At 40.3% G+C, this 26,439-nt stretch overlaps 2 protein-coding genes across 2 annotated transcripts; one reads left to right on the plus strand and one right to left on the minus strand.

Moving 5' to 3' along the window:
• Positions 1-1,532: 1,532 nt before the first annotated feature.
• On the plus strand, positions 1,533-19,362 carry LOC143286183 (uncharacterized). Its single transcript, XM_076593812.1, has 6 exons — positions 1,533-1,602; positions 3,216-3,297; positions 3,845-5,645; positions 6,158-6,333; positions 7,166-7,223; positions 8,643-19,362. The coding sequence occupies exons 2-6, from the start codon at positions 3,232-3,234 to the stop codon at positions 8,837-8,839; spliced, it is 2,298 nt and encodes a 765-aa protein (XP_076449927.1). The 5' UTR covers positions 1,533-1,602; positions 3,216-3,231; the 3' UTR covers positions 8,840-19,362.
• Positions 19,363-20,487: 1,125 nt separating this feature from the next.
• Positions 20,488-24,976, minus strand: LOC143286189 (cytochrome c oxidase assembly factor 1 homolog). Its single transcript, XM_076593825.1, has 4 exons — positions 24,860-24,976; positions 22,646-22,797; positions 21,826-21,902; positions 20,488-21,345 (listed from the first exon to the last, which is right to left on the minus strand). Exons 1-4 carry the CDS (start codon positions 24,942-24,944, stop codon positions 21,237-21,239), a joined length of 423 nt encoding a protein of 140 aa, XP_076449940.1. The 5' UTR covers positions 24,945-24,976; the 3' UTR covers positions 20,488-21,236.
• Positions 24,977-26,439: the final 1,463 nt, after the last annotated feature.

A 26,439-nucleotide genomic window follows, 5' to 3' on the forward strand; every position in this document is an offset into this window, starting at 1 on the left:
CACTGAACAACAAAAAACGAAAAACAACAACAAAAAACCAACAACACAAAAAACAAAACAAAACAAAACAAACAAAATACAACAACAAAACAAAACAACAACAGCAAAAAAACGGGATGTGTGGATACTAAGCCGGGAGGGACAGAACGTTGTGAAAAAAAAAGAAATGAAAGAAAGAAAAAAAGACCGTAAGCAAAATGGAAGGAAATCGACGCTAACCCATTAACCAGCTATATATAACATGTAATAACAAAATGTTCTGCTAGACTACGCAGTAAACCTTCTGCAATAACAAATAACATTTTGAAAATTATTAATTGTGAAAAAATACATTCACAAGAACCCGGCTTCGAGAAATTTGGTTAAAACGATTTTAGACTCTGGCATGCGAACATTACGTACGTGTTCGCCAAAAAATAAGTTCCCCAAACTAATATATACCTACATTTAGCATCAGTCCTTATCTGTTCTCAGTGATAAAAGCGTTCAGCTTTTTCCTGTTCGAAAATGTATGAATCTGTCTCATCAAGTTAATCTGATTGATTACTGTACGTATTTCAGTGACTGTTTATTAGTTGTGACTGTTGAATATCAGTCATACTATAATTGAAAACCATATAATTGCCATTTTTGGTTGTATATTATTTGTCAGCCACGGTCTGACTGCTCCATGACGATGCTTGTTCTGTCTATCGGTAACCCGACCTCTTGCACATAAAGTTATCGAGCTCACTCAGTGCTCGCGTTTTGCACCTTTTCTTGCAGCCCTGTCAGCCCATTCATCAGAGAGAAGACCAAGCCAGGTGTGAAGGAATCGAGCACAATCTGACTCAGTGATTTCTATTATAATTCTGGACTGACGTACTTAAATTGTTCTCACAATTTGATGAGGTTTAAGTGGTATGATATGGATTTGGAATCAACTGAGGCAAACTGGAAGACCAAGAATGTAATTTAGAGCCATTGATCGAACAGCAACAATTAAGTTCAGTTGCAAATGTTGGTCGATTTTTACCAATACTAATAGTGTGTGTGTGTGTTGGGGGGTGGGGGGTGAGGTGTCGTGTCCTCCCCCCCCCCCCACCGTGTGTGCGTGTGTGTGTGTGTGTGTGTGTGTGTGTGTGTGTGTGTGTGTGTGTGTGTGTGTGTGTGTGCGCGCGTGCTAGATTGATAATGGGGCCTGAATATGTAAAAAGTGTGCAGGCAGCGATCCTCTATGAAATTGCAAAATGAGGTTGTCTACATGCAGTGCATCTGATATGCGGAGGTGCATTTGAAGATAAGAAAAGTGTCCATTAAGCGTGAGTCTACTCACATTACCTCGAAGAACGTGATAAAAAAAAACCCCAGTTAATTACAATAAAGCTTGCATTAGTTCTAACTTCTGCCGTCCAGGAATACTCCGACGTGCTTCTGATTGTTTTTGCACCAGAAAAAATTGTGGGCACAAAAAGAGAAGTGCATGCGCGGACCAATCACTGTTTTACCCCAAACCGCTAATAAGTACGGGAATTCCAAAAAGTAAATTTAGAAGCACAGAAGGGCAGTCTTCGGAGCGTTGAGGACTGGGTATCACAAGATTCAGCGATCACCAGACGTACAGTAAGAATGAGATATGCGTATGTGTTAGGTTGGGGTGTTTGTTGCATGACTGGTTTCATTCTGTTTTGTGTTGTTCAAAATCTGAACAACAAAATTGATAGTTGCACGACCAGGCATCGACAAGCAGACAAGATGGCTGATGGGGAACTTCCCCTGATTTGCGGGATGTGGTTCAGCGTTGCGTCATGTGTTTGGGATGTGGATGAAAGAGACGTTGTGTGGATGTCGGCTGTTTGTTTAAAATTGTATTTTCTTATAGCTGTTTGATATAAGACGATCACATACACGTTAGCAGAACTTTACACAGCCTGCATGAAGCCAGCATGGGCAAAGGAAAGGGGAAAGGGTACACGGTGAAAACCGAAATAAACTTCCCACACGGTGAAAACCGAAATAAACTTCCCACACCGTCCAAGTAGTTGTGCTCAGTTTACGTAGAAGTAATGGCAGGGTATAACATTTAATTGATGGGCCATTCAGTCCAAGTAATTGTATGCACAGACAGCCCCCAGCCCCCTCCCCAACACATCCAGAAACACACTAGATGATATAATATGGATATAATGCAGCAACATAGATTACCACCTCCATCATTCCATGCAGAAGCTAGGATCAAGTGTACAGCATTACTTTTGATAATATAATGATGAATATGCATGAAGGTTCACCCCCCACCCACCATCTCCGCCCACCCTCCTTTCCCCCCATATCACCACCCATACAAACACTGGAAAAATTCTTTTATAATACCAGTACTAAAAATTTGGAAAAACTAAAAGCTACAAGGGCATACAGCTATGCAGACCTATTCCATCAATGATTCATAATATAGATTACAATGTATGTAACATGGAAGGTCATGTGGGAAACAGTTAAACAGAATGATACTTAGCTTTGAAAAGACTGAATCTAATGATCAGTAGCAGTAGCAGAATCATGAGAATGGTTAAAGCATTGGACCTTTAGTCTTAGGGTCCTGGGTTCATTCCTGGTATTGGTGCTGGGTGGGTTAAGAGTGGAGATTTTGTGTGTGTGTGTGTGTGTGTGTGTATGATGGTACCATCACTGTCCATGCTTTGACAAAATCTGAAATGTCCCAGTGGCATTGATCCAAAAATGTATGTCTCAGTTAAAATGATTCAGTCAGTCATCATCTTTCCATGTAAATGAAAGTACTATTAAACTTGTATGCATATGTGAGCATCTAGATTTTCATGAAGTATGTTTATAACAACAACAAAAAGATACTGTTAACACTAGCCCCTCCCCTCCCACACCCAACACCCCACCTTCCTCAAAATCAGAAGGTCTTACATTAATATTTAGTCTTCTCTAAGCTCCCTTCATGGGGTGGCTTGTTCTACAAAGAGCACTGCCATTAGTTTTCTGTTAATATTACTGTGCCATTGTAAGAGCTTGGAAGAAATCTCATTGCTACAATGCACATTATATATACCATTACCAGGGCTGGATATTTATTCATTTATCATCATTTTTATTTTTATTTGTACTAGTTTGTACAATTGTATCATACTGTGTGCATGTGTATGACTATGTGTGTGTCGTGTAATTTATCTAGACTTGATTTTTATCTTTATATGTTTGTCATTAAGGACATATGAACTGGACATGGCTGGTCAAGTGTTTGACAGAGAACAAGTTCAAGGCCCTGCGATATTGAATGACACAGCACAGGTAAGGTGCAGTAAATGTGTGTATCACCTGTTGGTTCCATAAGTGCCCATGCATTTATCTAAAGAATCTCAGTCATAGAGTGACTGGATCATGAGCTGCACACATGCATTTGCACGCATGCACACACACTCATGCACGTGCATGTGCGTGCACGCGCGCGCACACACACACACACACTTTGTCACGCTTTGAAATGTCCTAAAAATGTAAAATATCTAAATATCTCAGTGGTAGTGATCCCACTGCCTGCCCCCCCCCCCCCCCCCCCCCGCCCCCCCATCCCCACCAAAAAAAAAAAAAAAAAAGGAAAGAAAAGAAAACACTTTGCCAGTTAAAGTCTCTGTGATAGTTATTCAGGCACTTGCAATCTTTTCATATAAATGAAAGTACTATTTCTACTGTGTCAGCAGATCTAGGAAGAAATGTATTCACTACAAAGTGCATCAAACACCAGGGCAGGACTTTTTTGTCTTTATATATATATCATTCTGTGTACAGTTATGTATGATGTACACTTGATTTATGTCTTTCTGTGTTTGTCATTAAGGTTTCGACATACAAACTGGACATGGATGGTCAAGTTCAAGGCCATGTTTTACTGTATGGCACAGCACAACCACAGTTAAGGCACAGGGGTGAAAGAAACAGTGTACCACCTGCCCATGCTGATCAGAGCAAGAATATCAACAAAATACACAGGGAACACAGCCGAAGGGGACGATTGCGATGGAAACAGTTTTTGAAACGATGTTGCTTTCCTTGCCTTTGTAAAACATCTGAAACACCACAGGCTGCAGTTAGATGCACACAGAACCATGAAAAGGCTGATAAGTTCATACAGGACCATGAAAAGGATGCATACTTTACAAATTTGATTTCACGTACGGGACGCAGTGAGTGTTACAAGTACCAGGTGTCTGAATCAGCTATTAATGTATCTGTTGGAAATCCTTTTGAAGATGAGCCCATCCATGTGGCGGAGCAAGGGGGAGAAAATGAAATGTCACGTAAAGTGCCATGCAACAACATGACATCTGCAGATAATTGTTTGCCTCAGACAGAAGAAACAGCACCTCCAGTTGACTATAGTGATTCGGCCCATGCAGAAGCCCCTGGAAAGGCTGTGGGACAAGCAGTTTCAAAACAGATGACTTCTGAAAAGCAAGTTACAAAGAGTTCAGAAGATAATGACAGTTCTGCTGACACTCAGAAGAAAAGCACTGAAACAGATCCACAGAATATTGGTGGCTCATTTACAGAGGACATAAAAAATGCCATAAGAGCTCTTTCAGATGAGCTGAGTCAGCCTCAAGGCCATGGACACCGTTTGCCCCCAGGGTCATCAGTCATAGAAAAAGCACACTTGCGTCTGTTAAAACTGAGACTCCAGCCCAAAGATTTCCTCAGTTTGAGGTACCCACCTCCATATCAGCAGAGGCCAGTGATTATGATGAATCCAAGTGACTGCTGCTATCCCAGATACTCTGACACTGATGCCAGGAGGAATACTTTAAAGAAATGCACAGATCTACAGCTCAGCGGATACGGGCAAGAAGAACTTGCACAAGCCGGATGGTTTTTCAACAGTCGAGTTCTGACAACTTTCTGCTGTGGTATGGAGATGCCAGTCACTCCAGTTGGCCATCCACATAATGTCCACCTGGGTCTCTCGCCTCACTGCCAAGTTGCTCTCAGTTTGCAAAGCTCTGCCACGCAGTCGAGTGAGCAGGCAGAGGGGGATGCTCAAGCTTCCAACAGTGGCATTCACTTCAGCATACCAGTGCAGGCCACAGATGAGGGACCATCACAGCTTCATGTTGTGGATAGTTTTGGAGTTTACACACTCAGTTTGCAAGAAAGCACTCCAGGGGGACAGTGGACAATGGAGAGGGTGGTGGTGAGCAGAAGGCAGGCTGAAGACCAGGCCTACTTGCAGAATGTGGTCACCAACAGTACCCAGCTGACTCCAGAACCGCGGCAACCCAGTGTTGAAAACCATCAGCCACCGGCAGCACCGCAGAGACCAGGGGACTCTGCACAGAATCCACAGTCTGGGGAGGGAAACGAGGGGCAGCTGATGATGCGAGGCAATGCGCCAAATCCCTTGCGGGCAACACATAACCACAGAATAGGAGGAACGATGGAAATTCCAGGTTGGGAGCCGCCTCCCACTGACTATGCACCGGCTTTTGATCAGTTGAACATAGGTGCCGATGGACTCACTGACCATGAACCACGCTATCGCCACTTTGGTTTTCCATCATTGAGGGTGGGCACATTTCGGGGCTGGCCCAGCAATCATTCGCCGTCACCAAATAGTCTGTCTGATGCAGGCTTCTTCTATGGAGGCAAGCAGTAGCTCTGTGTGTGTGTGTGTGTGTGTCTATGTGTGTGTGGTGTGTGTGAGTGTCTGTTTGGGTGTGTTGATGAAAATGGCGGGTGGTGGTGGTGGTGGGGGGCTGGGGGGGGTTACATGTGTGTGTGCAGATATTGGAAGGTAGTGGGGAGCAATGGGCATGTTATATCGATGATATAGTCAGCGCTTCTATATTCTTTTTTAGATAAAGCATTTTTTACCAGTTTACATAATGTGGCAACTTCAACAAATTGATATGTGAGTTCGGGAATTAGAGGGATAGAAAAAGATTATTTTCATCACATTTGTGATCACATAAGTGTGAGTATGTGTATGTTGCAAATGATATGATAATTATTCATAATTATGTGTTTATAATTATACTATTAATGATCTTTACAACAGCAAAAAAAAACTTTAAAAAAAACCCAAACAAACAAACAAAAAAAAACCCGAAAAGAAGAAATGTTATGTTCCTTATATGACAACTGGCTGTGTTTCAAGGGTATGGAGACAGTGTGCTATGCTATACCTGTGGAATTGGACTTCGGTTCTGGCAGTCTGAAGATGACCCCTGGATTGAGCATGCCCGCATTCAGCCCTCGTGTTTCTTCGTCAAGAGCGTACAAGGCCAACACTTCATTGATGTAGCTCGGGAGATGAGACGTAACAACCAACATGTCAGTATCATGTTAAGGAGATTTTAAGTCCTTAAAGTGGTGGCTGTAAATGGGAATTGGTGGAAAATTCCCGGACAGCAAACTCAGGATAAAGTACATTGATTGCTTACAGCTGTGTTATTAAAAAGAATGATTACTTTCTTATTACCTCAATTGAAACAAAATGCACTGTACTCAATGTTTCATAAGAAATCACCATTTTGGCTTTAACAGTAAAAAAAAAAAGGTTACTGTAGTTTTAAATAGCTGTTGGTAAATTAATGGGTGTTTGTATTTAGCACTTCTTTTCTTTTTCTCTTTTGTTTGTTTGGAGGTGGGTAAATGCATTCTTGACATGGCAGTGATTTTTTGTCATAAACAGATAGCACCAGTAGTTGATTTCTTCACTTCTTTTATCCAGCCTTGAGCATTATAAGCTGCCATTTATGTTTACAAGACAACAGTATTGTAGCTCTAGACATAAAGATGTTATATATATATATATATATATATATATATACGTCTATGTGTATATAATATTATGATATACACACTTGCACACATGATTGCAAGCATTGATTTATGAGCATACAGACACATACTGATGTGAAAATATGTGCAACTGCTTGGATACCCAAAGTGCACATACTTGCAATTGCACTTTCACTCTCTTTCTTTCTCTCTCTCTCTCTCTCTCTCTCTCTCTCACACACACACACACACACACACACACACACACACACAGGCTCACGGACACATACAAGCAGACACACACACACACACACACACACACATATGCCATTCAAGCTGCATTTCAAGGATAAGAAATGTTAATGACTCTTTCATGTTCCAGCCGACTTACCGGGAGGTACGGCTGGAAGCAAACCGCAGACGAGCAGCTGCACAGGGAGGTAATTGGATACACAAGTAGATGATATAATTTGTGAACTCCCCTTTGTGCTGTTGACTCAGACAGATATTATATGGTTTTTTTAATAGTCACACAGATGCAGAGATGGACATTCATGCTGAGATACACAAGCACACACACACACACACACACACACACACACATACACACACACACACACATACACATGCAAGCATGGACATGGGCATGCTCTCACACTGAACTGCTTTGTGAATGTATTATTTGAACTATATTATCAGGGATTTTGAACAGTGCTTTTATGTGCCACCTTAACATTGTCAAAAGTGATTTTTTATACATATTCTTTGTTCATTTAAGACAAAATGGAAAAAAAAGGCACAAAAGATAAGAAGAAAAAAAGAAGGCGGTGTAAAGGAAATAAAAGGAAATCATTCAGCACACAAATTTCAAGATAAATCCTTCCAACCCAGTTTATTTTGGCTTTTGCAAATAGAGTGCTGTTGGTCGATTAGATATATAAACTGATGTATACCCAGTGCACACTTGTATACACTTGCACATACCAACTTACATATTTACTTTCTCTCTCTCTCTAGATATGCATCTGTATATATATATATATATGTGTACCCTCCTACAAATAAAAAAAAAATGGTTATCAGAATCACAATAGTATTTTTAGATTATGTTTTATGCATATAGCCATAACCGGTGGTCTGTCACATGCATTTGGCTTCAGGTGGTGCAGGACTCCAGACTCAAGATGTTTCATTCACTTCAGGCCCTGGTTCCCTCATGAAGGGGAATATGAACAATACATAACCAGTTATAGTAATCATGAACAACACGGATACGGTGATAAAGACTGCATATTGGATATATTGTTAACCCTTTCACCGCCAAACTCGCATTTATGCACAGGCGTGGTAGAGGACCCATGTCACTGAAAGGTGACCATTCATTGGTCAGTTACCCATTAACTTACTGCTCTTAATGTTCGGTGGTAGGATAGGCCATATTTTCTATACATCGCAGGGGGAATCCCCAGCTATTCTTAGCCACTGTCTTTTCTGTGTTTATACCACGAGGGAGTTTTGTACTCTAAATCGACTGGTGGTGAAAGCGTTAAGCAATAGCAGTTTTTTTTCTGTACTTCAAGACTTTGGAAAGATACATGAAATGTTTCTAATAATACTGTTGTTAGTACTTGGTTACATAAAATATTTCTAATAATACTATTGTCAGTACTTGGTAACCATAAAATCAACTGGCTAGGGTGTTGATAATATTTTGGCCAAATACATGTTGCTCTAATAATAATATCTTTTGAGTGTTTCACAACTAATGACAAAATGCACATCCATCTTCCTTTGATTGTTTACACACAGAACACATCAAATCGCAATCCTGAATCTTTTCTGTATATCTAACCTGACAGGTGATGCAGGAGCAGTCTTGAGCGATGATGACCCGGGGGTGGATTTGCTATGCAAGGTTTGCTATGACCGCGAGAGAACAGTCATGCTGATGCCTTGTCGCCACCTGGCTGTCTGCCAGCCCTGCGGTCAGATTCTGCAGAGCTGTCCTGTGTGCCACAGTGGTGTGGAGTCCACTCTTCAGACATCGCTTGGTTAACTGCATCGCTGGGATTTAGCAGAGTTGTCCTCTGTGCCATAGTGGTGCGAAGTCCTCTCTTCAGACGTCGCTCGGTTAACTACGTTGCTGGGGTTTTGCAGAGGTGTCCTGTGCACTACTGTGGTGTGGAGTCCACTCTTCAGGCATCTCTTGATTAACTGGATCGTTGAGAGTTGTCCTGTTTTCAGTAGTGGTGTGGAGTTTACTATTCAGATGTCTCTCGGTTAACTGCATCACTGGGGGCGGTGGGGGGTGGGGGGGTGCGGGGGAGGGGGAATTTTGCTCTGTGTTTCTGTATGTATGATAGTCAGTTGTGTTCGACTATGACCATCAGAACAGCAGGGGAGGCAGCTGCTGTCCAACTAACTGGGCTAGAATTTGATTATAGTGGAGAGTGTCTTGCCCAAGTTACATTCCCACTCTTGGCAAAAGGGGTTTTAGGACAGTCAGCATTGGGAACTATGATTAAAAGTTATGTGATGTGTGGTGATGGATTGAGAGGTGGGGTAGGAAGCATTGCAAAGTATCCTGTTTTAAGTCAAATTTTCTCCATAATCACGCTTACAAATTTGGATCTGTAAATGTAATGTTAGTTATACCTTTTGTATGTTTCGTAGAATAGGGAAATATAATCTTATTTTACCACATATTGTTGTATTTTTAAGCAGTGGTTACTATGAAATACCCTGCTGTTACGTGTTATGGATTGTATCATAATATTGGCCAATGACAGTTAACACTAATAACAGGAAGTTTTGCTATTTTGTGTGTGAGTGCGTGTGTGTATGTGTGTGTGTGTGTGCAGCTGCTTTATATATATGTATATATATGTTTCATAACATATTTTTGTCTGGACAGATGTATATGTATGCAAGAGATCATGTGTTCAAGAGCAATCACGCTCTTCAAACTGAAATATGTGTTCTGGAATAGGTTTCCTGGAAAGCTCATGATTATTCAGGTGCCTGTTCTGCCAGACATCTGTTGATTGCAGGCATGCACCAACAGAAGCATCAGAAACCAGTCCCCATGCCTACAACCTCCAGAAATACTGGTCAGAACATGAAGTTATTGTTCTCTTGTTCTGTAATTGTTGGCCCAAGGATGTCTAGAACTTTAGAAAATATCATATACTTTGACAGAAAATGGACATATCTGTAAAAATGGAAAGTTCTGAGATTCCTGGACAAGATCAAATCCATATTCAGATTCTTTAGGTGTAAGAGAGTCTATTCAGATGGACAGCTTTAATTTTTGTTTATGCAGCTCTGTACATTCTTAGCATTGTGACATAACAATCAAATGTGAATATTGATACTTAAACAAAAATGTCTACAGTTACCAGTTTGTGTTTTGGGACATCGGACGAAATTTCTCCACCTCAAAAGGCCTTTCTTGAAATAGTTTGGAGGGAGGGATGTAAATGTGGACCATTCCAAGCCTTTTACCTGCAGAGTTTCATATTTGTAGTTTTGGGGTTAGAAAATGGCAAAGTTTATGTAAGCTGGCTTCATAACTGATAGTTGTAGAAGTTTCTCAGGAAACTTTCTCAAGGCCTGACTAAGCGCGTTGGGTTACGCTGCTGGTCAGGCATCTGCTTGGCAGATGTGGTGTAGCGTATATGGATTTGTCCGAACACAGTGACGCCTCCTTGAGCTACTGAAACTGACACTGTCAGGAAGAAAATCAAAACAAATCATGAATTCATTTGCCTGAAATATGCATGTAGTTTGTGTCCTGGATGTTGACTGACTAAAGGCTCTCAGTCTGTCCTCATGTTCTGAATCTCTACAGCTTTTGTACAGGGGAGATGTGCAGAGATGCAGATGATTTTCTGTGACAAGATTGAAGCTGACCTTGGGGTTTTGTTTTTCCTATTGAGCCAAAGTTTTTATCATTATTTTATTTACTTGTGTGTGTGTGTGTGTGTGTGTGCAATATCGCAGTAATCCCAGAGTGTGTAGTTTTCCTTTGTCATCACTGATCAGTGAACTGTTGCACATTGCTGGTATCATTTGAAATCCTAAACTCACTTGGCTCTGCCAGTTTTCTCCCCTGCTCTTCACCACGACAGTCTGTATGTTTAGGTTGGTTAAAAAAAAAAAAGAAGAAAAAAAAAAGGAAAGAAAAGAAAAACAAGAAGAATTAAAATCAGGTTAGTAATACTTAGAATTAGTTGGTATCAAAACATAAAATTTCCTGTTTACATATTTCAGCTTGTTTCTGTGCTTTGCATTTGAGAAGTACTTGGTTTGTGACAATAGATGCAGAGGGTCAGGTCAAAAACATGCTTTGTGGACACACACAGAACAAAGAATTTTGTTCTTGTTGCTTGATTTCCACATAGAAATATACCAGAAGTGCTGTAGCTAATTTATAACAATGTTATGGTGTGTCACTATAGATTAAGAAATTATAAAGTTCTGATTCCTGGTTTGGAATGCTGGTTTGAAAGCATTGTGTGACAAACATTCAATTGTGAATGTTAGTGTGGAGGGAGTTAAAGCTGGTCTCATTTTCAACAGGCTGTAAACAGTGTGACAGATTTCTGGATTGTTCTTGCAAGCTTTCTCTTTGTTTGCTAAATATCAAGTCAGATTTTCCTTTTCCCAAGTTTGAGTTTTGATTTACACTTTTTTTTTTTTTTTTTTTTTTTTTTACATCAAAGCTTCCTCAGTAACATATTCAACTATCAGTTCTTCTCATTTTCCATGATTATAGAATCTGATAGTGTTATGAAAAAAATATTTTTTATTTTGTTGGAGTTTGATCCAAGAGTGAACCATTCCCATCCATCATCAGTGTAAATTTATATAAAAATGAAATGAATGCCTTGCAGATGAAACTCAAATTTGTGGTATTGGGTGATGCAGAACATTCAGAAACAGTGGGCTAACCATGTGTATAAATTATCGGATGTAGATCTTTGGAAATTGGTTGCGAGAGTTGAAGTAAACCTTTGCAACAGGAGTATCTCTGAAAATTTAGGAAACTGCAATCGGTCATGTAACTTGGTAATTTTTGTCAGCACATGTATATATAATAATGTGTCACTGAATTATGCTTTTTAACTGTGGATAGCATTAATCAATTTTGCTTGGATTGATAAATGATCCTGAACTGTTGGTGTTGGTGCCTCATAGACTAGAATGTATCTGTATATAGTGTTCATTATTATGTGGTCGATTAAGAATTGTTCTCTTATTACATGTTGCACATGGTACAGGTGTTTCATTGTTGATTTTTTAAGTATGACTTACTGTTGTTGTTTTTTTTTTAATCCCTTTTTTTGTCATAGAACTTACCTTATATTCAGCATTTTTATAAATGAATTCAAGGTGATGGGGAAATATTTTTAGCTTCAAGTTATTTGTTATTCGATTTGTCTGTCATCAGTTGATAAGTTGAAGTTTGGTGGAAGCATTGTATTTCAAATCAAGCATTTTTATCATTTATGCAGCTTTACTTTGAGAAAAGATGGAGCCTAATGTTAATGGCTGTCTTTTTTTTTTTTTCTTTCTTTCTTCAGCATTGCCCATGATGCAACTGTTAGAAATGTCATGTTTTCAGTTTGGTACTTCAGTTGTTCAAATAGCACATTGTTGTTTTCTTTTGCGAAAAGCAGTCATATTGATAATAACGGAGCCCATGATGCTATGTTTATGGGGGAATCGTATGTGCATGTGTTTGTGTGAACGCGCACACATGTGCTTGTGTTGAAATGTGGCATACTTTCACTATGGAAAAACCATATTATACCAAGAAACAGCTGTTATGTGAAGGGAAAAATAACATTCTGGTGTTACTTGTTTATTTGCTTAAAACAAAAAACAAAACAAAAAAAACATAGCATATGTTTCTGTACTGCAGTGTCACCTTTCTGGTTTTTTTTGTATTTCTGGTTATTAACTTTTTCCTAATTTTTAAACGAGATTTGGCTGCAAGCATTTCTAGATTTAGCTCACATGCAAATTCACACACATTTTTGTTTGTTATTTGTGTACTTGTGCCTCATGCTTAAGAACATGTAGTGTTGAAGAGTCCACAACAATATTTCCTTAATACCAAAAAAAAAAAAAAAAATGTCAGGAAAATGCTTTAACAGTCTTGAGGTTTCTTCACATGTGATGTCAGGCATAAACTGCACACACAATCTTTTTTTCTATGTATGTTGTTTAAAAAAAAAACCAACTGTTACTTACCCATGAATATGCCAGAGATCCCAATGGACTGTCTTATTATAGGAGAGAGGTAAGCATGGGATGCTAGAGGTCTTTCAGCATAAATAGCATCCCCACCATGTGGAAATTCTGTGCTAGAAGTTTCCTCTTTTCTGTCACTCTCTTTGTTTCTGCCTTTTTTTCTGTCTTCACTGTTGTCTCCTTTTTCTACCTTCCCAGTCCATTCCGCTTTCTTTTTTCAAGCAACCCTTGACACTTCTTTCTCTTTTCCGCTATGATGTACTGTCTGTGCTGTTTTGCTCTGGTGATTAGGTAATGAGATGTTAACTCTGGAATGGGCACTAGCCGCCTATTCTGCAGTGTTATTTGCCCATATGGCCTTTTTTATGTATTTTTTGTTTGGCTTTGAAGTATCGTTTTTTCCTTTTTCCTGATTTTTTGTAATCTGGGGATTTAAGCGGAATGGCCGGCGTCCTCAGCATGGCCTAGTCTTATTTGCCATAAGGAGCTAAATGGTTGGGATACTGTGTCATGAACTGTGTTTTGTGGGTTTGTCTTAGTGTTTTTTTTGTAAATGTGACAGTTTTGTGTTGACGAGGTTGAGCATTTGTATGGTTTGACAGTCCTGATATGGCCCTGTGCCGTTTGTTGGACTATAAGCAAAAAGAATAAGAATAAGAATAACTGAAATTATATCAGGTGTTGTCCTTCAGGACTTAGTAGAAACACATTTTTTGTCGTTTAAAGATGATGTGCTGCATATTTATGTAGACCATTGTTATATTCTTCTGTGATGTACTTTTTTTTTTTTTAAGTCAGAAAATGCAAAATTCCAAGTGACGCTGTCAAACTACATTCATCAGTCAGCTTGATTTGGATCCGCACGTTAGACTGGGCCCTATGTGCGATGCGTCCGTGGTGGCGGCCGTGACATCGGATCACGCGACCCCTCATGCGGCATGCCTCAACCGTCTCGGATCCAGTGGCGACCGAGGAGCATAGGGATGCCCTCCCCTGGTGTAGGGAGGAAGGTGGACCACTAGGGGACACGCTTGTCCAAACGCGCGCACCCGCCTCCTTGTCCGGAGCACCCGATCCAAGGGAGGCAACCCCTGCTTCGGCATTCTTGCCAGTGACCGCCGCAGTTATTTCCCTTGCACCGGCACTGCTCCTCGCCTTCAGTGCGAGTGCGTGCACGGTCCTACCAAGCTATGCGGTGATGACCCCATCTGCCACACCGCCGAGTGCTGCTGTTTTCCATCCACTAATGGCATCTCAGCAAGCTGCTCAACCAAACAATCATCCACGACGCCCATAACACTGGATTACAGCGCCATTATGCCACATGCCCTGACCGTCTCGCGTCCGATGGCGACCGATTCGGGTTGGGATGCCCACGGCACTAAGGGACATAATTATTCCCCTTGCGGCCGTTTTCACCTGTGTCAGTTACGGTGGCATCGAACCACGGACTCTCACACGCAGCATGACACTCCTCCCTCTACAGCAAGGACACGTCGCACCAGGGGATATGTGCTCTAAAGACACCATCCTTTTCGACGATTTTCAGCGCCAAGGGAGGCAACTCCACATTTGTAACCTGGGCGGTTGAAGATGTTGTTACTTTTGCCGACACAGCACGTCACTCCTGCCCCCCGTGCTGTCCACCAACGATGTTTTCTTTCAGTTTCTCATTGGTCCTCATGCCCAGTCATGGACTTTACACACCTTTGCATAGCAACTGCACTTTTCTTGCTGTTTCTCAGGCTATTGGCCACAGGAAATAAATCACAATATTTCCCCTTCTATCCTTTTGATTTATTATCACAATCAACAATCACGAAATATATATATATATACACACCAAAAAACAACAACAACAAAACATATACACACACATATACATATATATCTATGAGATATCTCGCTACATTTATACACATTTCTGCTTTCACTTATAGATGTATACTTATCCCTCGGTATACACGTGTGTGCGCTTATGGGATAGGTTCAGACGACTTTCATATTAACATGTACAATTATATTTCTATCTCTATTCATTGACATCTATTCATTGAGATTCCCTACATAGCAATATAGGCACACTTGCATTTGCGGCCTTATGTTCACTTGGCCCAGAACTCGCTGCCTCTATATACTGGCACTTTATTCGTATGTGTATGTACATCTCATATATTGATGCATACACAGATTTCTTTCCATTGATGATTATGCACACTTTTGGGTATATCTGTGCACGCTACACATATGCTTATACAGCTGCTTATTTCTTGTGTCTCGATCTCTTGTCATTGGCATATTTCTGACATCATCACTTGAGTTGATGGAAGTTTATAATCCCTTTGCACATATATGTATTCATTTTCATAAATTCATCCCTACCTAGTTTTCGGAGGACGACTGCACTCACAGAAAAAACTGCCTCATTCACGCCTGAATGTATGCTCCTTCACATTTCAGTAGTGGCTGGTCCTTAGGGACCCACACACACACCCTTCCCACCCACAGGGCTAAGAATGCCCTCTCTTGGTGCAAGGACGGACAAGGCAACCCAACTCATTTGCCTGCAACAATCACCCATAGGGCTGGAGATGCACAAGGAGGGATGAGGCAGTCCAACTTTGTAAGGCATCCCTTCTTCCCCCCCTTGCCTACAACAACCCTTGGTTTGCACCACTGTAGTTGTGACAACAGCTTCACACGGGCCCTACATCCTAGCCAGCCTTCCCATGAAGGGGTGTCTATCTTTGCCTTCCAAGTTTTAGCGGACCCAAAAACTGCCCACTGGGCAGGAGACTATCACCCTAAGCCCACCTCTTCCACTCCGTTCTAGTAGCAGAAGGCCTGGGTCATAATTGTTTTCCTGTACATTTGGGAGAAAGGCATATTGACGAGGAAGGATGCGTCTCACAAAGCACAACGAACCGTCCATTAGCCACAGAGGTGTACCTTTCTGCCCACTCATACCAGCACGGCAGATGCCGCATTCAAGCACATCAGTTCGCCTCATCACCTTGCTCGAATACAGATCTAGCATCAGCGTCTCAAACAATTAGCGTTTGAAAGCACTTTCTGCACTTGGTCTTCCCTTGCCCGATCCTTTCAGCCTCAACACACAACCACTGCTGTGGTTACAGATGGGCATTCCTTCTCAAGCACTGTCTTTCCAATGAGACACTTCCAGGGGTTTCTAGCCTAGGCAGGCTATCCCATGATGGAGCCCCAGCCTTCAGTCAAGGGCCTGTCAGAGGATGACTTTGTTGTCACTTCGGAAGCAAGCACCATGTCTTTCAGACATACGGTTGCACCACAAGACCCCGTCAACTCTTTCCGGCTTCCTTACATTGCAGCATAACCTGCATGGTGGACACCTTCGTCCCTCAAGCACACAACTAGCTGTTTCCTGATTTACCCATGCTGATTGGTGTCCTCCTAGGAACAATATATGATAATCAGTTGTGTACGACAGTCACCATCAGAACAGCAGAGGAGGCAAGTGCTGTCCCAACTATTCGGGCTGGAATTTGATTATACATCTTATAGTAGAGAGTGTTATGCCCAAGTTGCATCCCCGGTCCCTTGATCAAGAGAGCCTTAGGACTTCTCCCAGTGCAATTTGACTTCTAGTCTGAAAGACATAGTCATTCATGAAAGACTCAGCTGCAAATGATTTCCCTTTGCAATTAAGAAACCACTGATAATACAGCTCTCACTTTGCAGTTAGCCTTACTGAAAACATATGTCAGATCAGTGCTTTGATGTAAATAGCCAGTACAACACATCTTGAGCCACTTACCCCCCTGCCCTGCCCCGCTCCATCCCAGACTCAGTGCGCACCACACACAGCCAGAGGCCTGTCATGGATCCGGTCCCCTTTCTCACAAAAGAACCTTCAGCAAAAATTTGCCCATGGAAACCCTCTTCCATTTGGAATTCCACCACAGAATGAGACTCAGTGACCTGTGGGCACATGAAATGCACTTCCACAGCCTGATCCAACCCAGCCATTGACTGCCGACAACTTTCTGCAGGTTGCTCCAACATGCCACACTCCGGCAGAGAAGCCACCAAGCCTTCCGTATGCCCCTTCATGATGGTACCTACCTGGGCAATTACACAACCCTGTCCCAGAGACACCAGGGACATCAAGTCTTTTGTTGCCAAATGCCTGCCAGTCTATGCATAGGCAACATACCAGTGCTGTCATTTTTTGGCAAAGACAAAAAAAGGGGGGTGGGGGGGGAGTGCCCATCGCCTGTCAGCTCGCATGGAGGAGCTCTACAGATCTGGCTGTCATGCCTAAGGCAAGCCCAACATGGCGACCTACCTTTGTCTCGTGCCACAGTTTCCTTCAAACACAAAAATCACTTCCACTATTGGCCCACATCCGATGTGGAATCATCAGATCAAACCACATGAGCACCTCCTTGCATTGACGCTCAACCGCGCTCAAATGAGACAACCCTATAAGGGTACGTGTTTCCTTCCCTTCCTTTGATTCGAAGGGCTCTCAGTAAAGTGTGGATTCAACCTACCGACCCGATTTTCTTTGCGCTACATTTATCAGCACAGCTGTGGTCCACAGACCTCCCCCACAATACAGCTGTGGACCTCTGTCTTCTTTGCCTGCACCAATATCCTTAGGTGACACAGTACACTCTACTTTCGTCGAATTCTACTTGAGGGACACCTATCGCTTTAGGGATGATGGTTCACAAAGTTTGATTTAATTACACATACTTAACCGTGACCCACTAGTGCAGACTCCAGCAGGGGTCTGGATCCTGTCCTGTACAAACTACTACCCGCCTTAACATGTATTTGAATCAATATACTGCAAACTATCTAGTAAATGCCCAGTATCTAATAAACACCCACCCTTTCTTTTGCATTATAAACTGTGTAAACAGTAAAATATCTTGTGAATGTACACCACCCACTTTGAAAAAAAGAAAGAAAGAGAAAAATCATGAACTGATGACAATTCAGTTTGGCATTTGTGATCATATTGCTTTACAAAGCAGTGCAGATTTAGATCAAGAGATACAGATGTCCATGTATCATTGATAAACCATGTAAAAGCATCACATGGTGTCTTGTGTCAGTAGTCGTTTCATTCTCGTGCATAGTGGTGGTGCATAGTGGTGGTGGGTGCTTACAAGATAGTTTACAGTATATGTTTTAGCTTCCTGGTTTGTCATTGCATGGGAGTTTGCAAAATTCTCATGCAGTTTGATAAATGTTTATGTTTTTTTTAATCAAGTAAGACTAAAGCACCTTTGTATGCAACTGGCTTGATGCTGCGTGCCACTGTTTTACTTGTTCACTTATTCTCTTTGCCATAATCAGACTTGCTTTCCTTATTTTATGCTTGTGCTTTGAAATAAAATCCTGTGGGACAAAAGCAAATGATGGAAAACAAGCAGAAAGAGAAATACTGATAATCCCAGTTCATCCCTCCTCCAAGTTGTTACAGACAAATGGTATTTCTATTAGTTTTTGTTAAGATTAAAATTAAGAGTTATTACACCAAAGGACCATGGTGCGAGAGAGGTTGTTGTTTTTTAGATTAAAATAATGTTACAGTTTTTTCAGGATACATACTAACTATGCTGTGTACACTGGTACAATTATGACAGGTACTCATGCACTTTTGCACTGGAACTGAAACAAAATATCAGAGTGCCACCCAGTGGGAATGCCCCTGAGCTCACATGCCTGTTGAGTCAACTCCAGCAGGAGCAGACTGAGTTTCTAAAAGACCAATCTAAAGCAGCTGAAGCTTGTAACTAGCAGAAGTGTAAACTCAAGACACCTAGTTTATTGGATTGCACTTAGTCAAGTGGTTACATCAGTCACTGTTTATGATAATCAACATATTCTGGCTGTTTCAAATTGAAATTTTTGAAAATGAACACACACTTTATATCTTTCCTCTCACTTGCCACCCAAAAAAGTTCAGTTTCATCAGTTTCGAGGGAGTTTCAAAGTGTGTGGACTGACCTATACACCACATCACATTCATTTAATTAAAACAAATATATAGACCGAATGTATTGGTCAGGCCTTGAGAGCCTATAATAAAGGAACTGACTTCTCACATGAATATTAAAGTGACATTTCTGCAATTTTTTGGTAAAAAAAAATTAAACTGAAATTAATGGCATTGTAGATACATTCTTTCAAAGATTACGTATTTGTCACTGCATTTTGACTATCACTGGAAGAGGTTAATTAAGTGTAGTGGGATGTCACACTAATAATTCTAATTTCTGCTTGTTTTACATTTTTTGTCTGAAAATCCCTGCAGAGGAGAAAAAGCCTGTTTCATACATTTGTGTGTGTGTGTGTGTGTGTGTGTGTGTGTGTGTGTAAGGGTGTAACCTGTGTAGTGTGTTCTGTTAGTTGCATTAACATTAATTTTATGTCATATAAATAATCAAAACCAAAAAAAAAAATGTCATATAACATGTGGAAGAGGCACTTGTTTGCATACGCTCTTCTGCAACATCTATGAATTTCAAAGGGGAGGGGGAGGTTGGAAAGAGTGGGGAAGGGATGGGTGAGGAGTAGTGGGGGCACAGGATGAAGGGGCTTAGGCCAGCTGGGTTACTTCCTGGTTATTTTCCTTTGCCTCTTTCATGTCTCATTTATGTCATTGCAGTACATCTCATTCGTGTCATTTGTCTACATTATCTTTTCATTCATATTATTTGCATTATGTCTGATTTGTGCCATTTATCAGCATTGTTTCATTGATGTTATTTGTCTGCATTACATCTTATTCATGTCATTTGTCGGCATTACCTCTCATTTATGTTATTTGTCAGCATTACATCTCATTCATGTTATTTGTCTGCATTGTATCTCATTCATGTTACTTGTCTGTATTGCATCTCATTCATGTTACTAGTCTGTGTCTGCATTCTGTCTCATTCATGTTATGTGTCTGCATTCTGTCTCATTCATGTTATGTGTCTGCATTTCGTCTCAATCATGTCATTTGTCTGCATTGTATCTCATTCATGTTACTAGTCTGTGTCTGCATTCTGTCTCATTCATGTTATGTGTCTGCATTACGTCTCGTTCATGTCATTTGTCTGCATTGTATCTCAATCATGTTACTCGTCTGTGTCAGCATTACGCCTCAATCATGTTATTTGTCTGCATTATGTCTCATTCATGTTATTTGTCTGCAGTATATTTCATTCATGTCATTTGTCTGCATTTTGTCTCATTCATGTTATTTGTCTGCATTGTGTTTCATTCATGTTATTTATCTGCATGATATCATGTTATTGCTAGTGGTGATGTGAACTTGTTACATGCATATGTATGTGAAAACAAGAAAAAAAGTAACAGAATCTGACTAGAGAAAAGAGACCCACCTCATCATGGGTATAAGCACATTCTCATCCGCTCCGTATGGCACTAACAAACCTGCAATGCTTTGATGGGTGTTTTTCACAACACTTTTTGTGACATGTTTAGTCTGCATACTGGTCTTTCCACTCTGCATTCTGTCTTAAATCAATTCTCTTCAGATCACATTCATCTTCACACAAGCATCCGTTCTACAATTTTTCAATAAAACTGGAGATCACAGAAATGCAAAAGGGGTAGGAAAAGATCTCTGTGACTATAAACGTAAAAAGTGGCAGCATATGTGTGCATATATGTGTGTGTGTTCATGTCATGGGAGCTGGTGTGTGTATGTGAGCATGTGTGTGGGTGTGTGTGTGTTGTGGGAACTGGGGAGTGTGTGTGGGGGAGGGGGGGGGGGAGTGTGTGCAGATTGCAAGAGCTATGTGTGCATGCTTGACGTTATATGTGTGTGTGTGTTTGTATATGCACAATCCCACAGTGATACTTTATGTGTATGTGAGCCACACATAATATTTATATTTGTGTGTGGGTGTCTCTATGTGTGCCTGTGAATTTGTGTGTGTGTGTGGTTAGGGTGGGGCCAGGGTACATACATTTGATGGTTGAGGGTTGTGTGTGTTTGTGTTTGTATGTGTAGGTGTGCGTGTGAATTTGTGGATATGTTTGTTTAGGGTGGGGCCTGTTCAGTGCACTGACAGAATGGATTCGCACACACACACGAACTCATGTATATGTCATAAACACTCACACATCCTATATATGTACAGCAAGCGCCTGAATCACACCCACAAAAACCCAACGGACAGTCACTATGTTTTCCTTTTGTAAGGCGGGAATTCTGCCCAGTTCTCGGTCTGGTGGAAAGTAAACCGTTTTTTTTCTTGTTCCACTTCCAGGTCAAGTCGAGTTACATCCCAACTGGAAAAAGAAAAAATAGATAAAAATTTAGAATAACTGCTCTTTTCAAAACCCAATTACCGTACATTAGACAAATATCTTCATGGACAGCTTCCATGGAAACAAAATGTTCCATTCATGATTTTGCATGAAATGTTGACAACCTCGCTTCCATGCTCACAGTGTATGAGTAGCCTTGGACATACATGCAACACACACACAAAACGACACACACTCATGTTAAAGTATTTAAAAAAATAATAATAAAAATAAAAATCATAAAAAGGGGTATTGACTACCCTTCATAGCTACAAGTAACAAGTCTCTGTTATATATACTGTTACTACTAGTGTTCACTGGATTGCCACATTAAAGTTTTAAACCAAAACAAAAAAATCTCTTATCGCTCTTGGAAGTCTGTCATAGTCAATAAAGACATCAGTGACACCAGAGGAAAGATCATTGCATCTTGCAAAATTAATTCAGTCATTAACAACATACATGTCTCCTGGTTTCTCGCGACATGCCCACACATACAAGGTTCCTTTGTCTTTAGGTCCTTTCACTGGAATGGCCAGCTGCAACAAGTGAAAACTGTTTCAGTTTCACTTTCTAAAGGAAGTGCTACTGGTTTTGTCACACCACATTCGCTCGGCAGAAGCCTGACCAGCAGCACAACCCAACGTTTGTCAGGTTTTGAGTGCATGCATATATATATTTGTGAAAATATCAGAGCGGATTTCTTCTAAAGAATTAATTTTTGTGAAAACAATTAAAATAAAACATATACAGTAAGAAATAAGGAACTATAATGGAGAAATAATGCACGGTTTGCAATGATTAGATCAAATTTGAGAACTGCTTGGAATTTCATGATTCGATTTACATCTTTCTCAGCATACTGCTACAGCTCATCTGGTGCACGCCACTGAAGGAAGATTGAAAAATTTAACTGGCATTCACCTTTGTCAAATTCTGAGTGACAATGACAAGTTGTTTTTTGTGACAACTTAAGAATTACAACTGAAGAATTGGGGACAAACCACATGACCATCCTAAGCATAAATTGTATACAGGTTTACTGAGGTTGTTAAAAATCAGAGACTGAACCTGTAAATGTGCAAATAAAAGAGATGGAATCACAAGATACAGTGACAATGAAAGGAACCCTTTCTTGTTTTCAGCGTTCTTTTCCTTCTTTTTATCCTCCATTATTAGAGTAGAGTACACTACTATCCGCCTTTTTTGAAGTTATTCATCCTTATTCACATTCTACATTTATACTCATCAAAAATATGGTATGAAAAAACATTATTCTTACTTTGGCTATCAAGCCATCAATTCTGTTCTTTTCCACGTCTCCAAGGTCCATACGCGACGTTCTGATGGGAAAACCAAGCAGATCCACTGCAGGCTTGTATTTACGCATCATCGCCACTGGTTTTCTGTAGTACTCTTCTCTTTGTAGATTCTCTACACACACAAACATTCAAATACAACTACATGCATGTGTTAAGCAAGCATCAGATGTCACCACAGGTTTTCTGTGTTAAGTATGTAATACATAACAGGTGGGAGGGGTGTGAAGTGCAGGAGCAGAGAGGGGAATACGGGGAAGAAGGAGCGAAGTATCTGACATACTAGTTGAGGAATGGGAATGTGAGGATGGTACACAGTGTGAAAGTACAGGGGGACAGACTTACAGGATATGGGCATCTAGCAGATGCAGGCGAAAGTACAAGGCAGATAACGAGTGGCATTTGTATAATCACATTGCACATATCTCTAAATAAAGTTTGACACAATGCGCTGACAATCCGGGCTTTGAAGCCTAATATTGTAAAGTAATGTTCATATCGTAAAATATTATTTGTGGCTGATGTCACTGTTACTTGGTTTCAATGAATGAATGAATCTTTATTTTCCAACGGTGAAGACATTAGCACTTTGGCTGACTTACACATCTGCCGTTGATCTAAGAGATACACAAACACATAGGCATATAAATGTTGCTATACTTAATACATGTATACTGTACAAGTATAGCACAGCGTCAAACTGAGAGACACAACACCGCTCACATCTGTACGAAATGGAAGCGAGTAACACACACACACACATGCACACACACACACACTAGCACACACACACACACTAAGGGAAAAACAACAACAACAAAACCCTAGCATGAATGCTACACATGAATGATTCAAGTGAAATTAACATAGAAAAGTAATGATAAAATTTAAAACACAGATGTAAGAGACATAAAAAATAGCAAATTAGGCGATGGGAAATAAGGATATGGACAGACGGACACATTATAAGAAAGACAGAGAGAGAGAGAGAGAGAGAGAGATGTAGAGATATGTCAGCGCGAGAAAAAAAAGAGTTGGGTGAGGATGGTTCACAATTTGTAATACATGTAAGTATACAGAATCGTAGACATGACCAGACTAGAGTTTGATTTCGTTAGTTTTTGTCCACTGTTAGGAGAACATATTCAGATCTCTGAAAACAATGTTCTATGGTGTGATACATTATCAACTAATTGACGCATTTCGACATAGTTTGTAAGGATTGTTAGTGACAAAATTACACCAGATTTTCGAACTGGCTTTCGGCATGCATGTACTGTCCAAGTTTCTCTTTGAATGTTGTGGTGGAAAACTCACTGAAAAGGGTTCTTTGAGGCGTTTAGGGAGATTATTCCAACAGTGCGTGCTGGAGTATGCCAAACTTGATTTATAAAGGTCTGTTCTTGGTTTAGGTTGAGTAAGTGTCGCATTTTGGGAGTTAGGGTTGCGAATTTCATAGCAGACAATAGTTTGGTGTAAATAAGTAGGACATTTATATAATTTTATGCATAAGCACGCGCTTATTCAATATTAGGTGCTTAGTCATGGGAAGATGTGCTGGCAGTTGATGACTGCATGTGTTTCGTATAACACCATTGAGGTGTTTTACAGCACATCTGTGTACAGAATCTAGTTTTTTCATGTGCACTTCGCTGCAGTTGTCCCACACGTTTGAAACGTAATTAATTCTAGACATGATGTGAGAATGGAAAAAGAAATAGGAAGCCTCTGGACTGACAACATGTTTTCAACAGGATAACAGGTAATCATTTTTTGAAAATGACATTGATAAAGAACTGATGTGTACCTCCCATTTTAGCTGGTTGTCAATAACGACACCAAGGTGTCGATGTTCTGTAACTTGTTCAATAGCTTGGCTAATAGAGAGAGGGAGAGAGAGCGAGAGGGAGAGAGAGAGAGAGAGAGAGAGAGAGAGAGAGTGTTTGTGTGCTGTGTGTGTATGTGTTTTGTTGCTTATGTTGTGTTGTCTCTCGGACAAACAAGAAGATTAACACATCTCGTGTGTTACGAAGAATACATTTAATAACTGAAAATAAACAAACAGAAACAAGACTGTCAGCTGCTGTTGTTCCTCTCGCGCCCTCTATATTCTCCACATTAAACTCAATCAGATTTATATATAGCAGGTCAATTAAAAATGACGTTTGGCTCTTTACCATGGATCCTATTGGTCAGGAATAACGCTCCAGCCACTGATGCGATCCCTCCAAACACAGCGATCTTCGTCAGAGACGGCGGCATGGTTTTCTGTTTTCACTCGAGGTCATTTGACTGCAAATAGAGTTATGTCCCTATGAAGATATAAGAGTGATCTACTCTTAGGCGGTTGGGGATCGATCATTTAAATTTTACAAAAACACAAAACTAATGAATTTTTTTACTAATAAAGAAAGTATTGACTTAGAAATGAAATTTAGATACATCCATTTAATTTTTCTAATGCCATTCAGCTATTTTAAGTCGGAGACAGAATATCGTCCGATCGAGAGGCACATAGCAACGACGAAGCGCGGCCAAAGGCTTTCGGCTTGAGTCGGACCTCGGCACATTCGTACACTTGCTTTGCATTGTGCCTTATTGATAGATGTGACATTGAAGCTGGGTGCATTCATGACAGAGAACTGACTTATCAACAGCTGCTGTACAGATGGCAGATGTAAAGGTACGAGTTTTTTTCCATTTATTTATTGAATTAATTATATATTTTTAGCTAGATAGATGTAAACAGAAGCATGTCTACTTTCGTTAGCAGTGATGCATTGATTGTGATGGCCTGGTCGTGCAGTTGGGTCCATACATTATTTATATGTTCTCACACAAACACACTCACACAGGTTGTGAGACTGAACAAACACAGACAGAACAGCAGTCCATGACAGGTTTGTTCGATGATGAGGTTGCAAATGAAGGGTACATCATTGTTCGGGAACTGCATTAACTGATTAAGTAAAAAAAGAAGAAATGAGTAAAATAAATATACTTCTTAATTAAAAAAAGACAAGACACCACCACTTACGCCACAACCCAAACCAAACCAATGCAATAGAAACGGTGTTTCATTAAGTGATTAAGTTCATTAACTGATTAAGAAAACATTACAACTACAAAAACAATAGGGAAAAAAAAAACATTCTCATCCAAGTATTACTTGCAGCATTTCATATGTTGTGACAAGTTCAAGTCAAAGATCAGACTATGAATATATATGTTCTTGGACTATTGCTCCCCTCCCCTCTCTCTCTCTCTCTCTGGACAGCAGACTATATAACCTCACCCAGCATGTGGCAAAAACAACAAAAAGAAAGCAACAGAACATCCCTCCACCCCCACCCCTACCAAAAAAGAAAGAAAAAAAAAGACCAATACAAAAACCTCCAGTGTTGTTTTAGATGGTTTTTAGACAACACTTTCAAATTTATCGAGGCATTAATTCACTTTAAAAACATTTAAAATTCATGCCTTCTTATATATATATATATATATATATATATATTTCATTTACATCCAGTGCTCTTGGGGAAAAAATCTGTCATATCTTTGTTTTGAATATGAATTGTAAGTACCGGGGTAATATTAGTTTAGAGTAACACACAGCAGATCTCACAAGACAACCTCCTAATACTCACAATAGTTCAGAATTTGCTCATATATATATATATATATATATATATATATGTATATGTATATATCTGTGACCAATCTGCCAGGTAGCAGCGAAAAATTAGATTATTTTTTT

Source organism: Babylonia areolata, chromosome 1 (assembly GCF_041734735.1).
Source record: "Babylonia areolata isolate BAREFJ2019XMU chromosome 1, ASM4173473v1, whole genome shotgun sequence".
NCBI classification, from domain to species: Eukaryota; Metazoa; Mollusca; class Gastropoda; order Neogastropoda; family Buccinidae; genus Babylonia; species Babylonia areolata.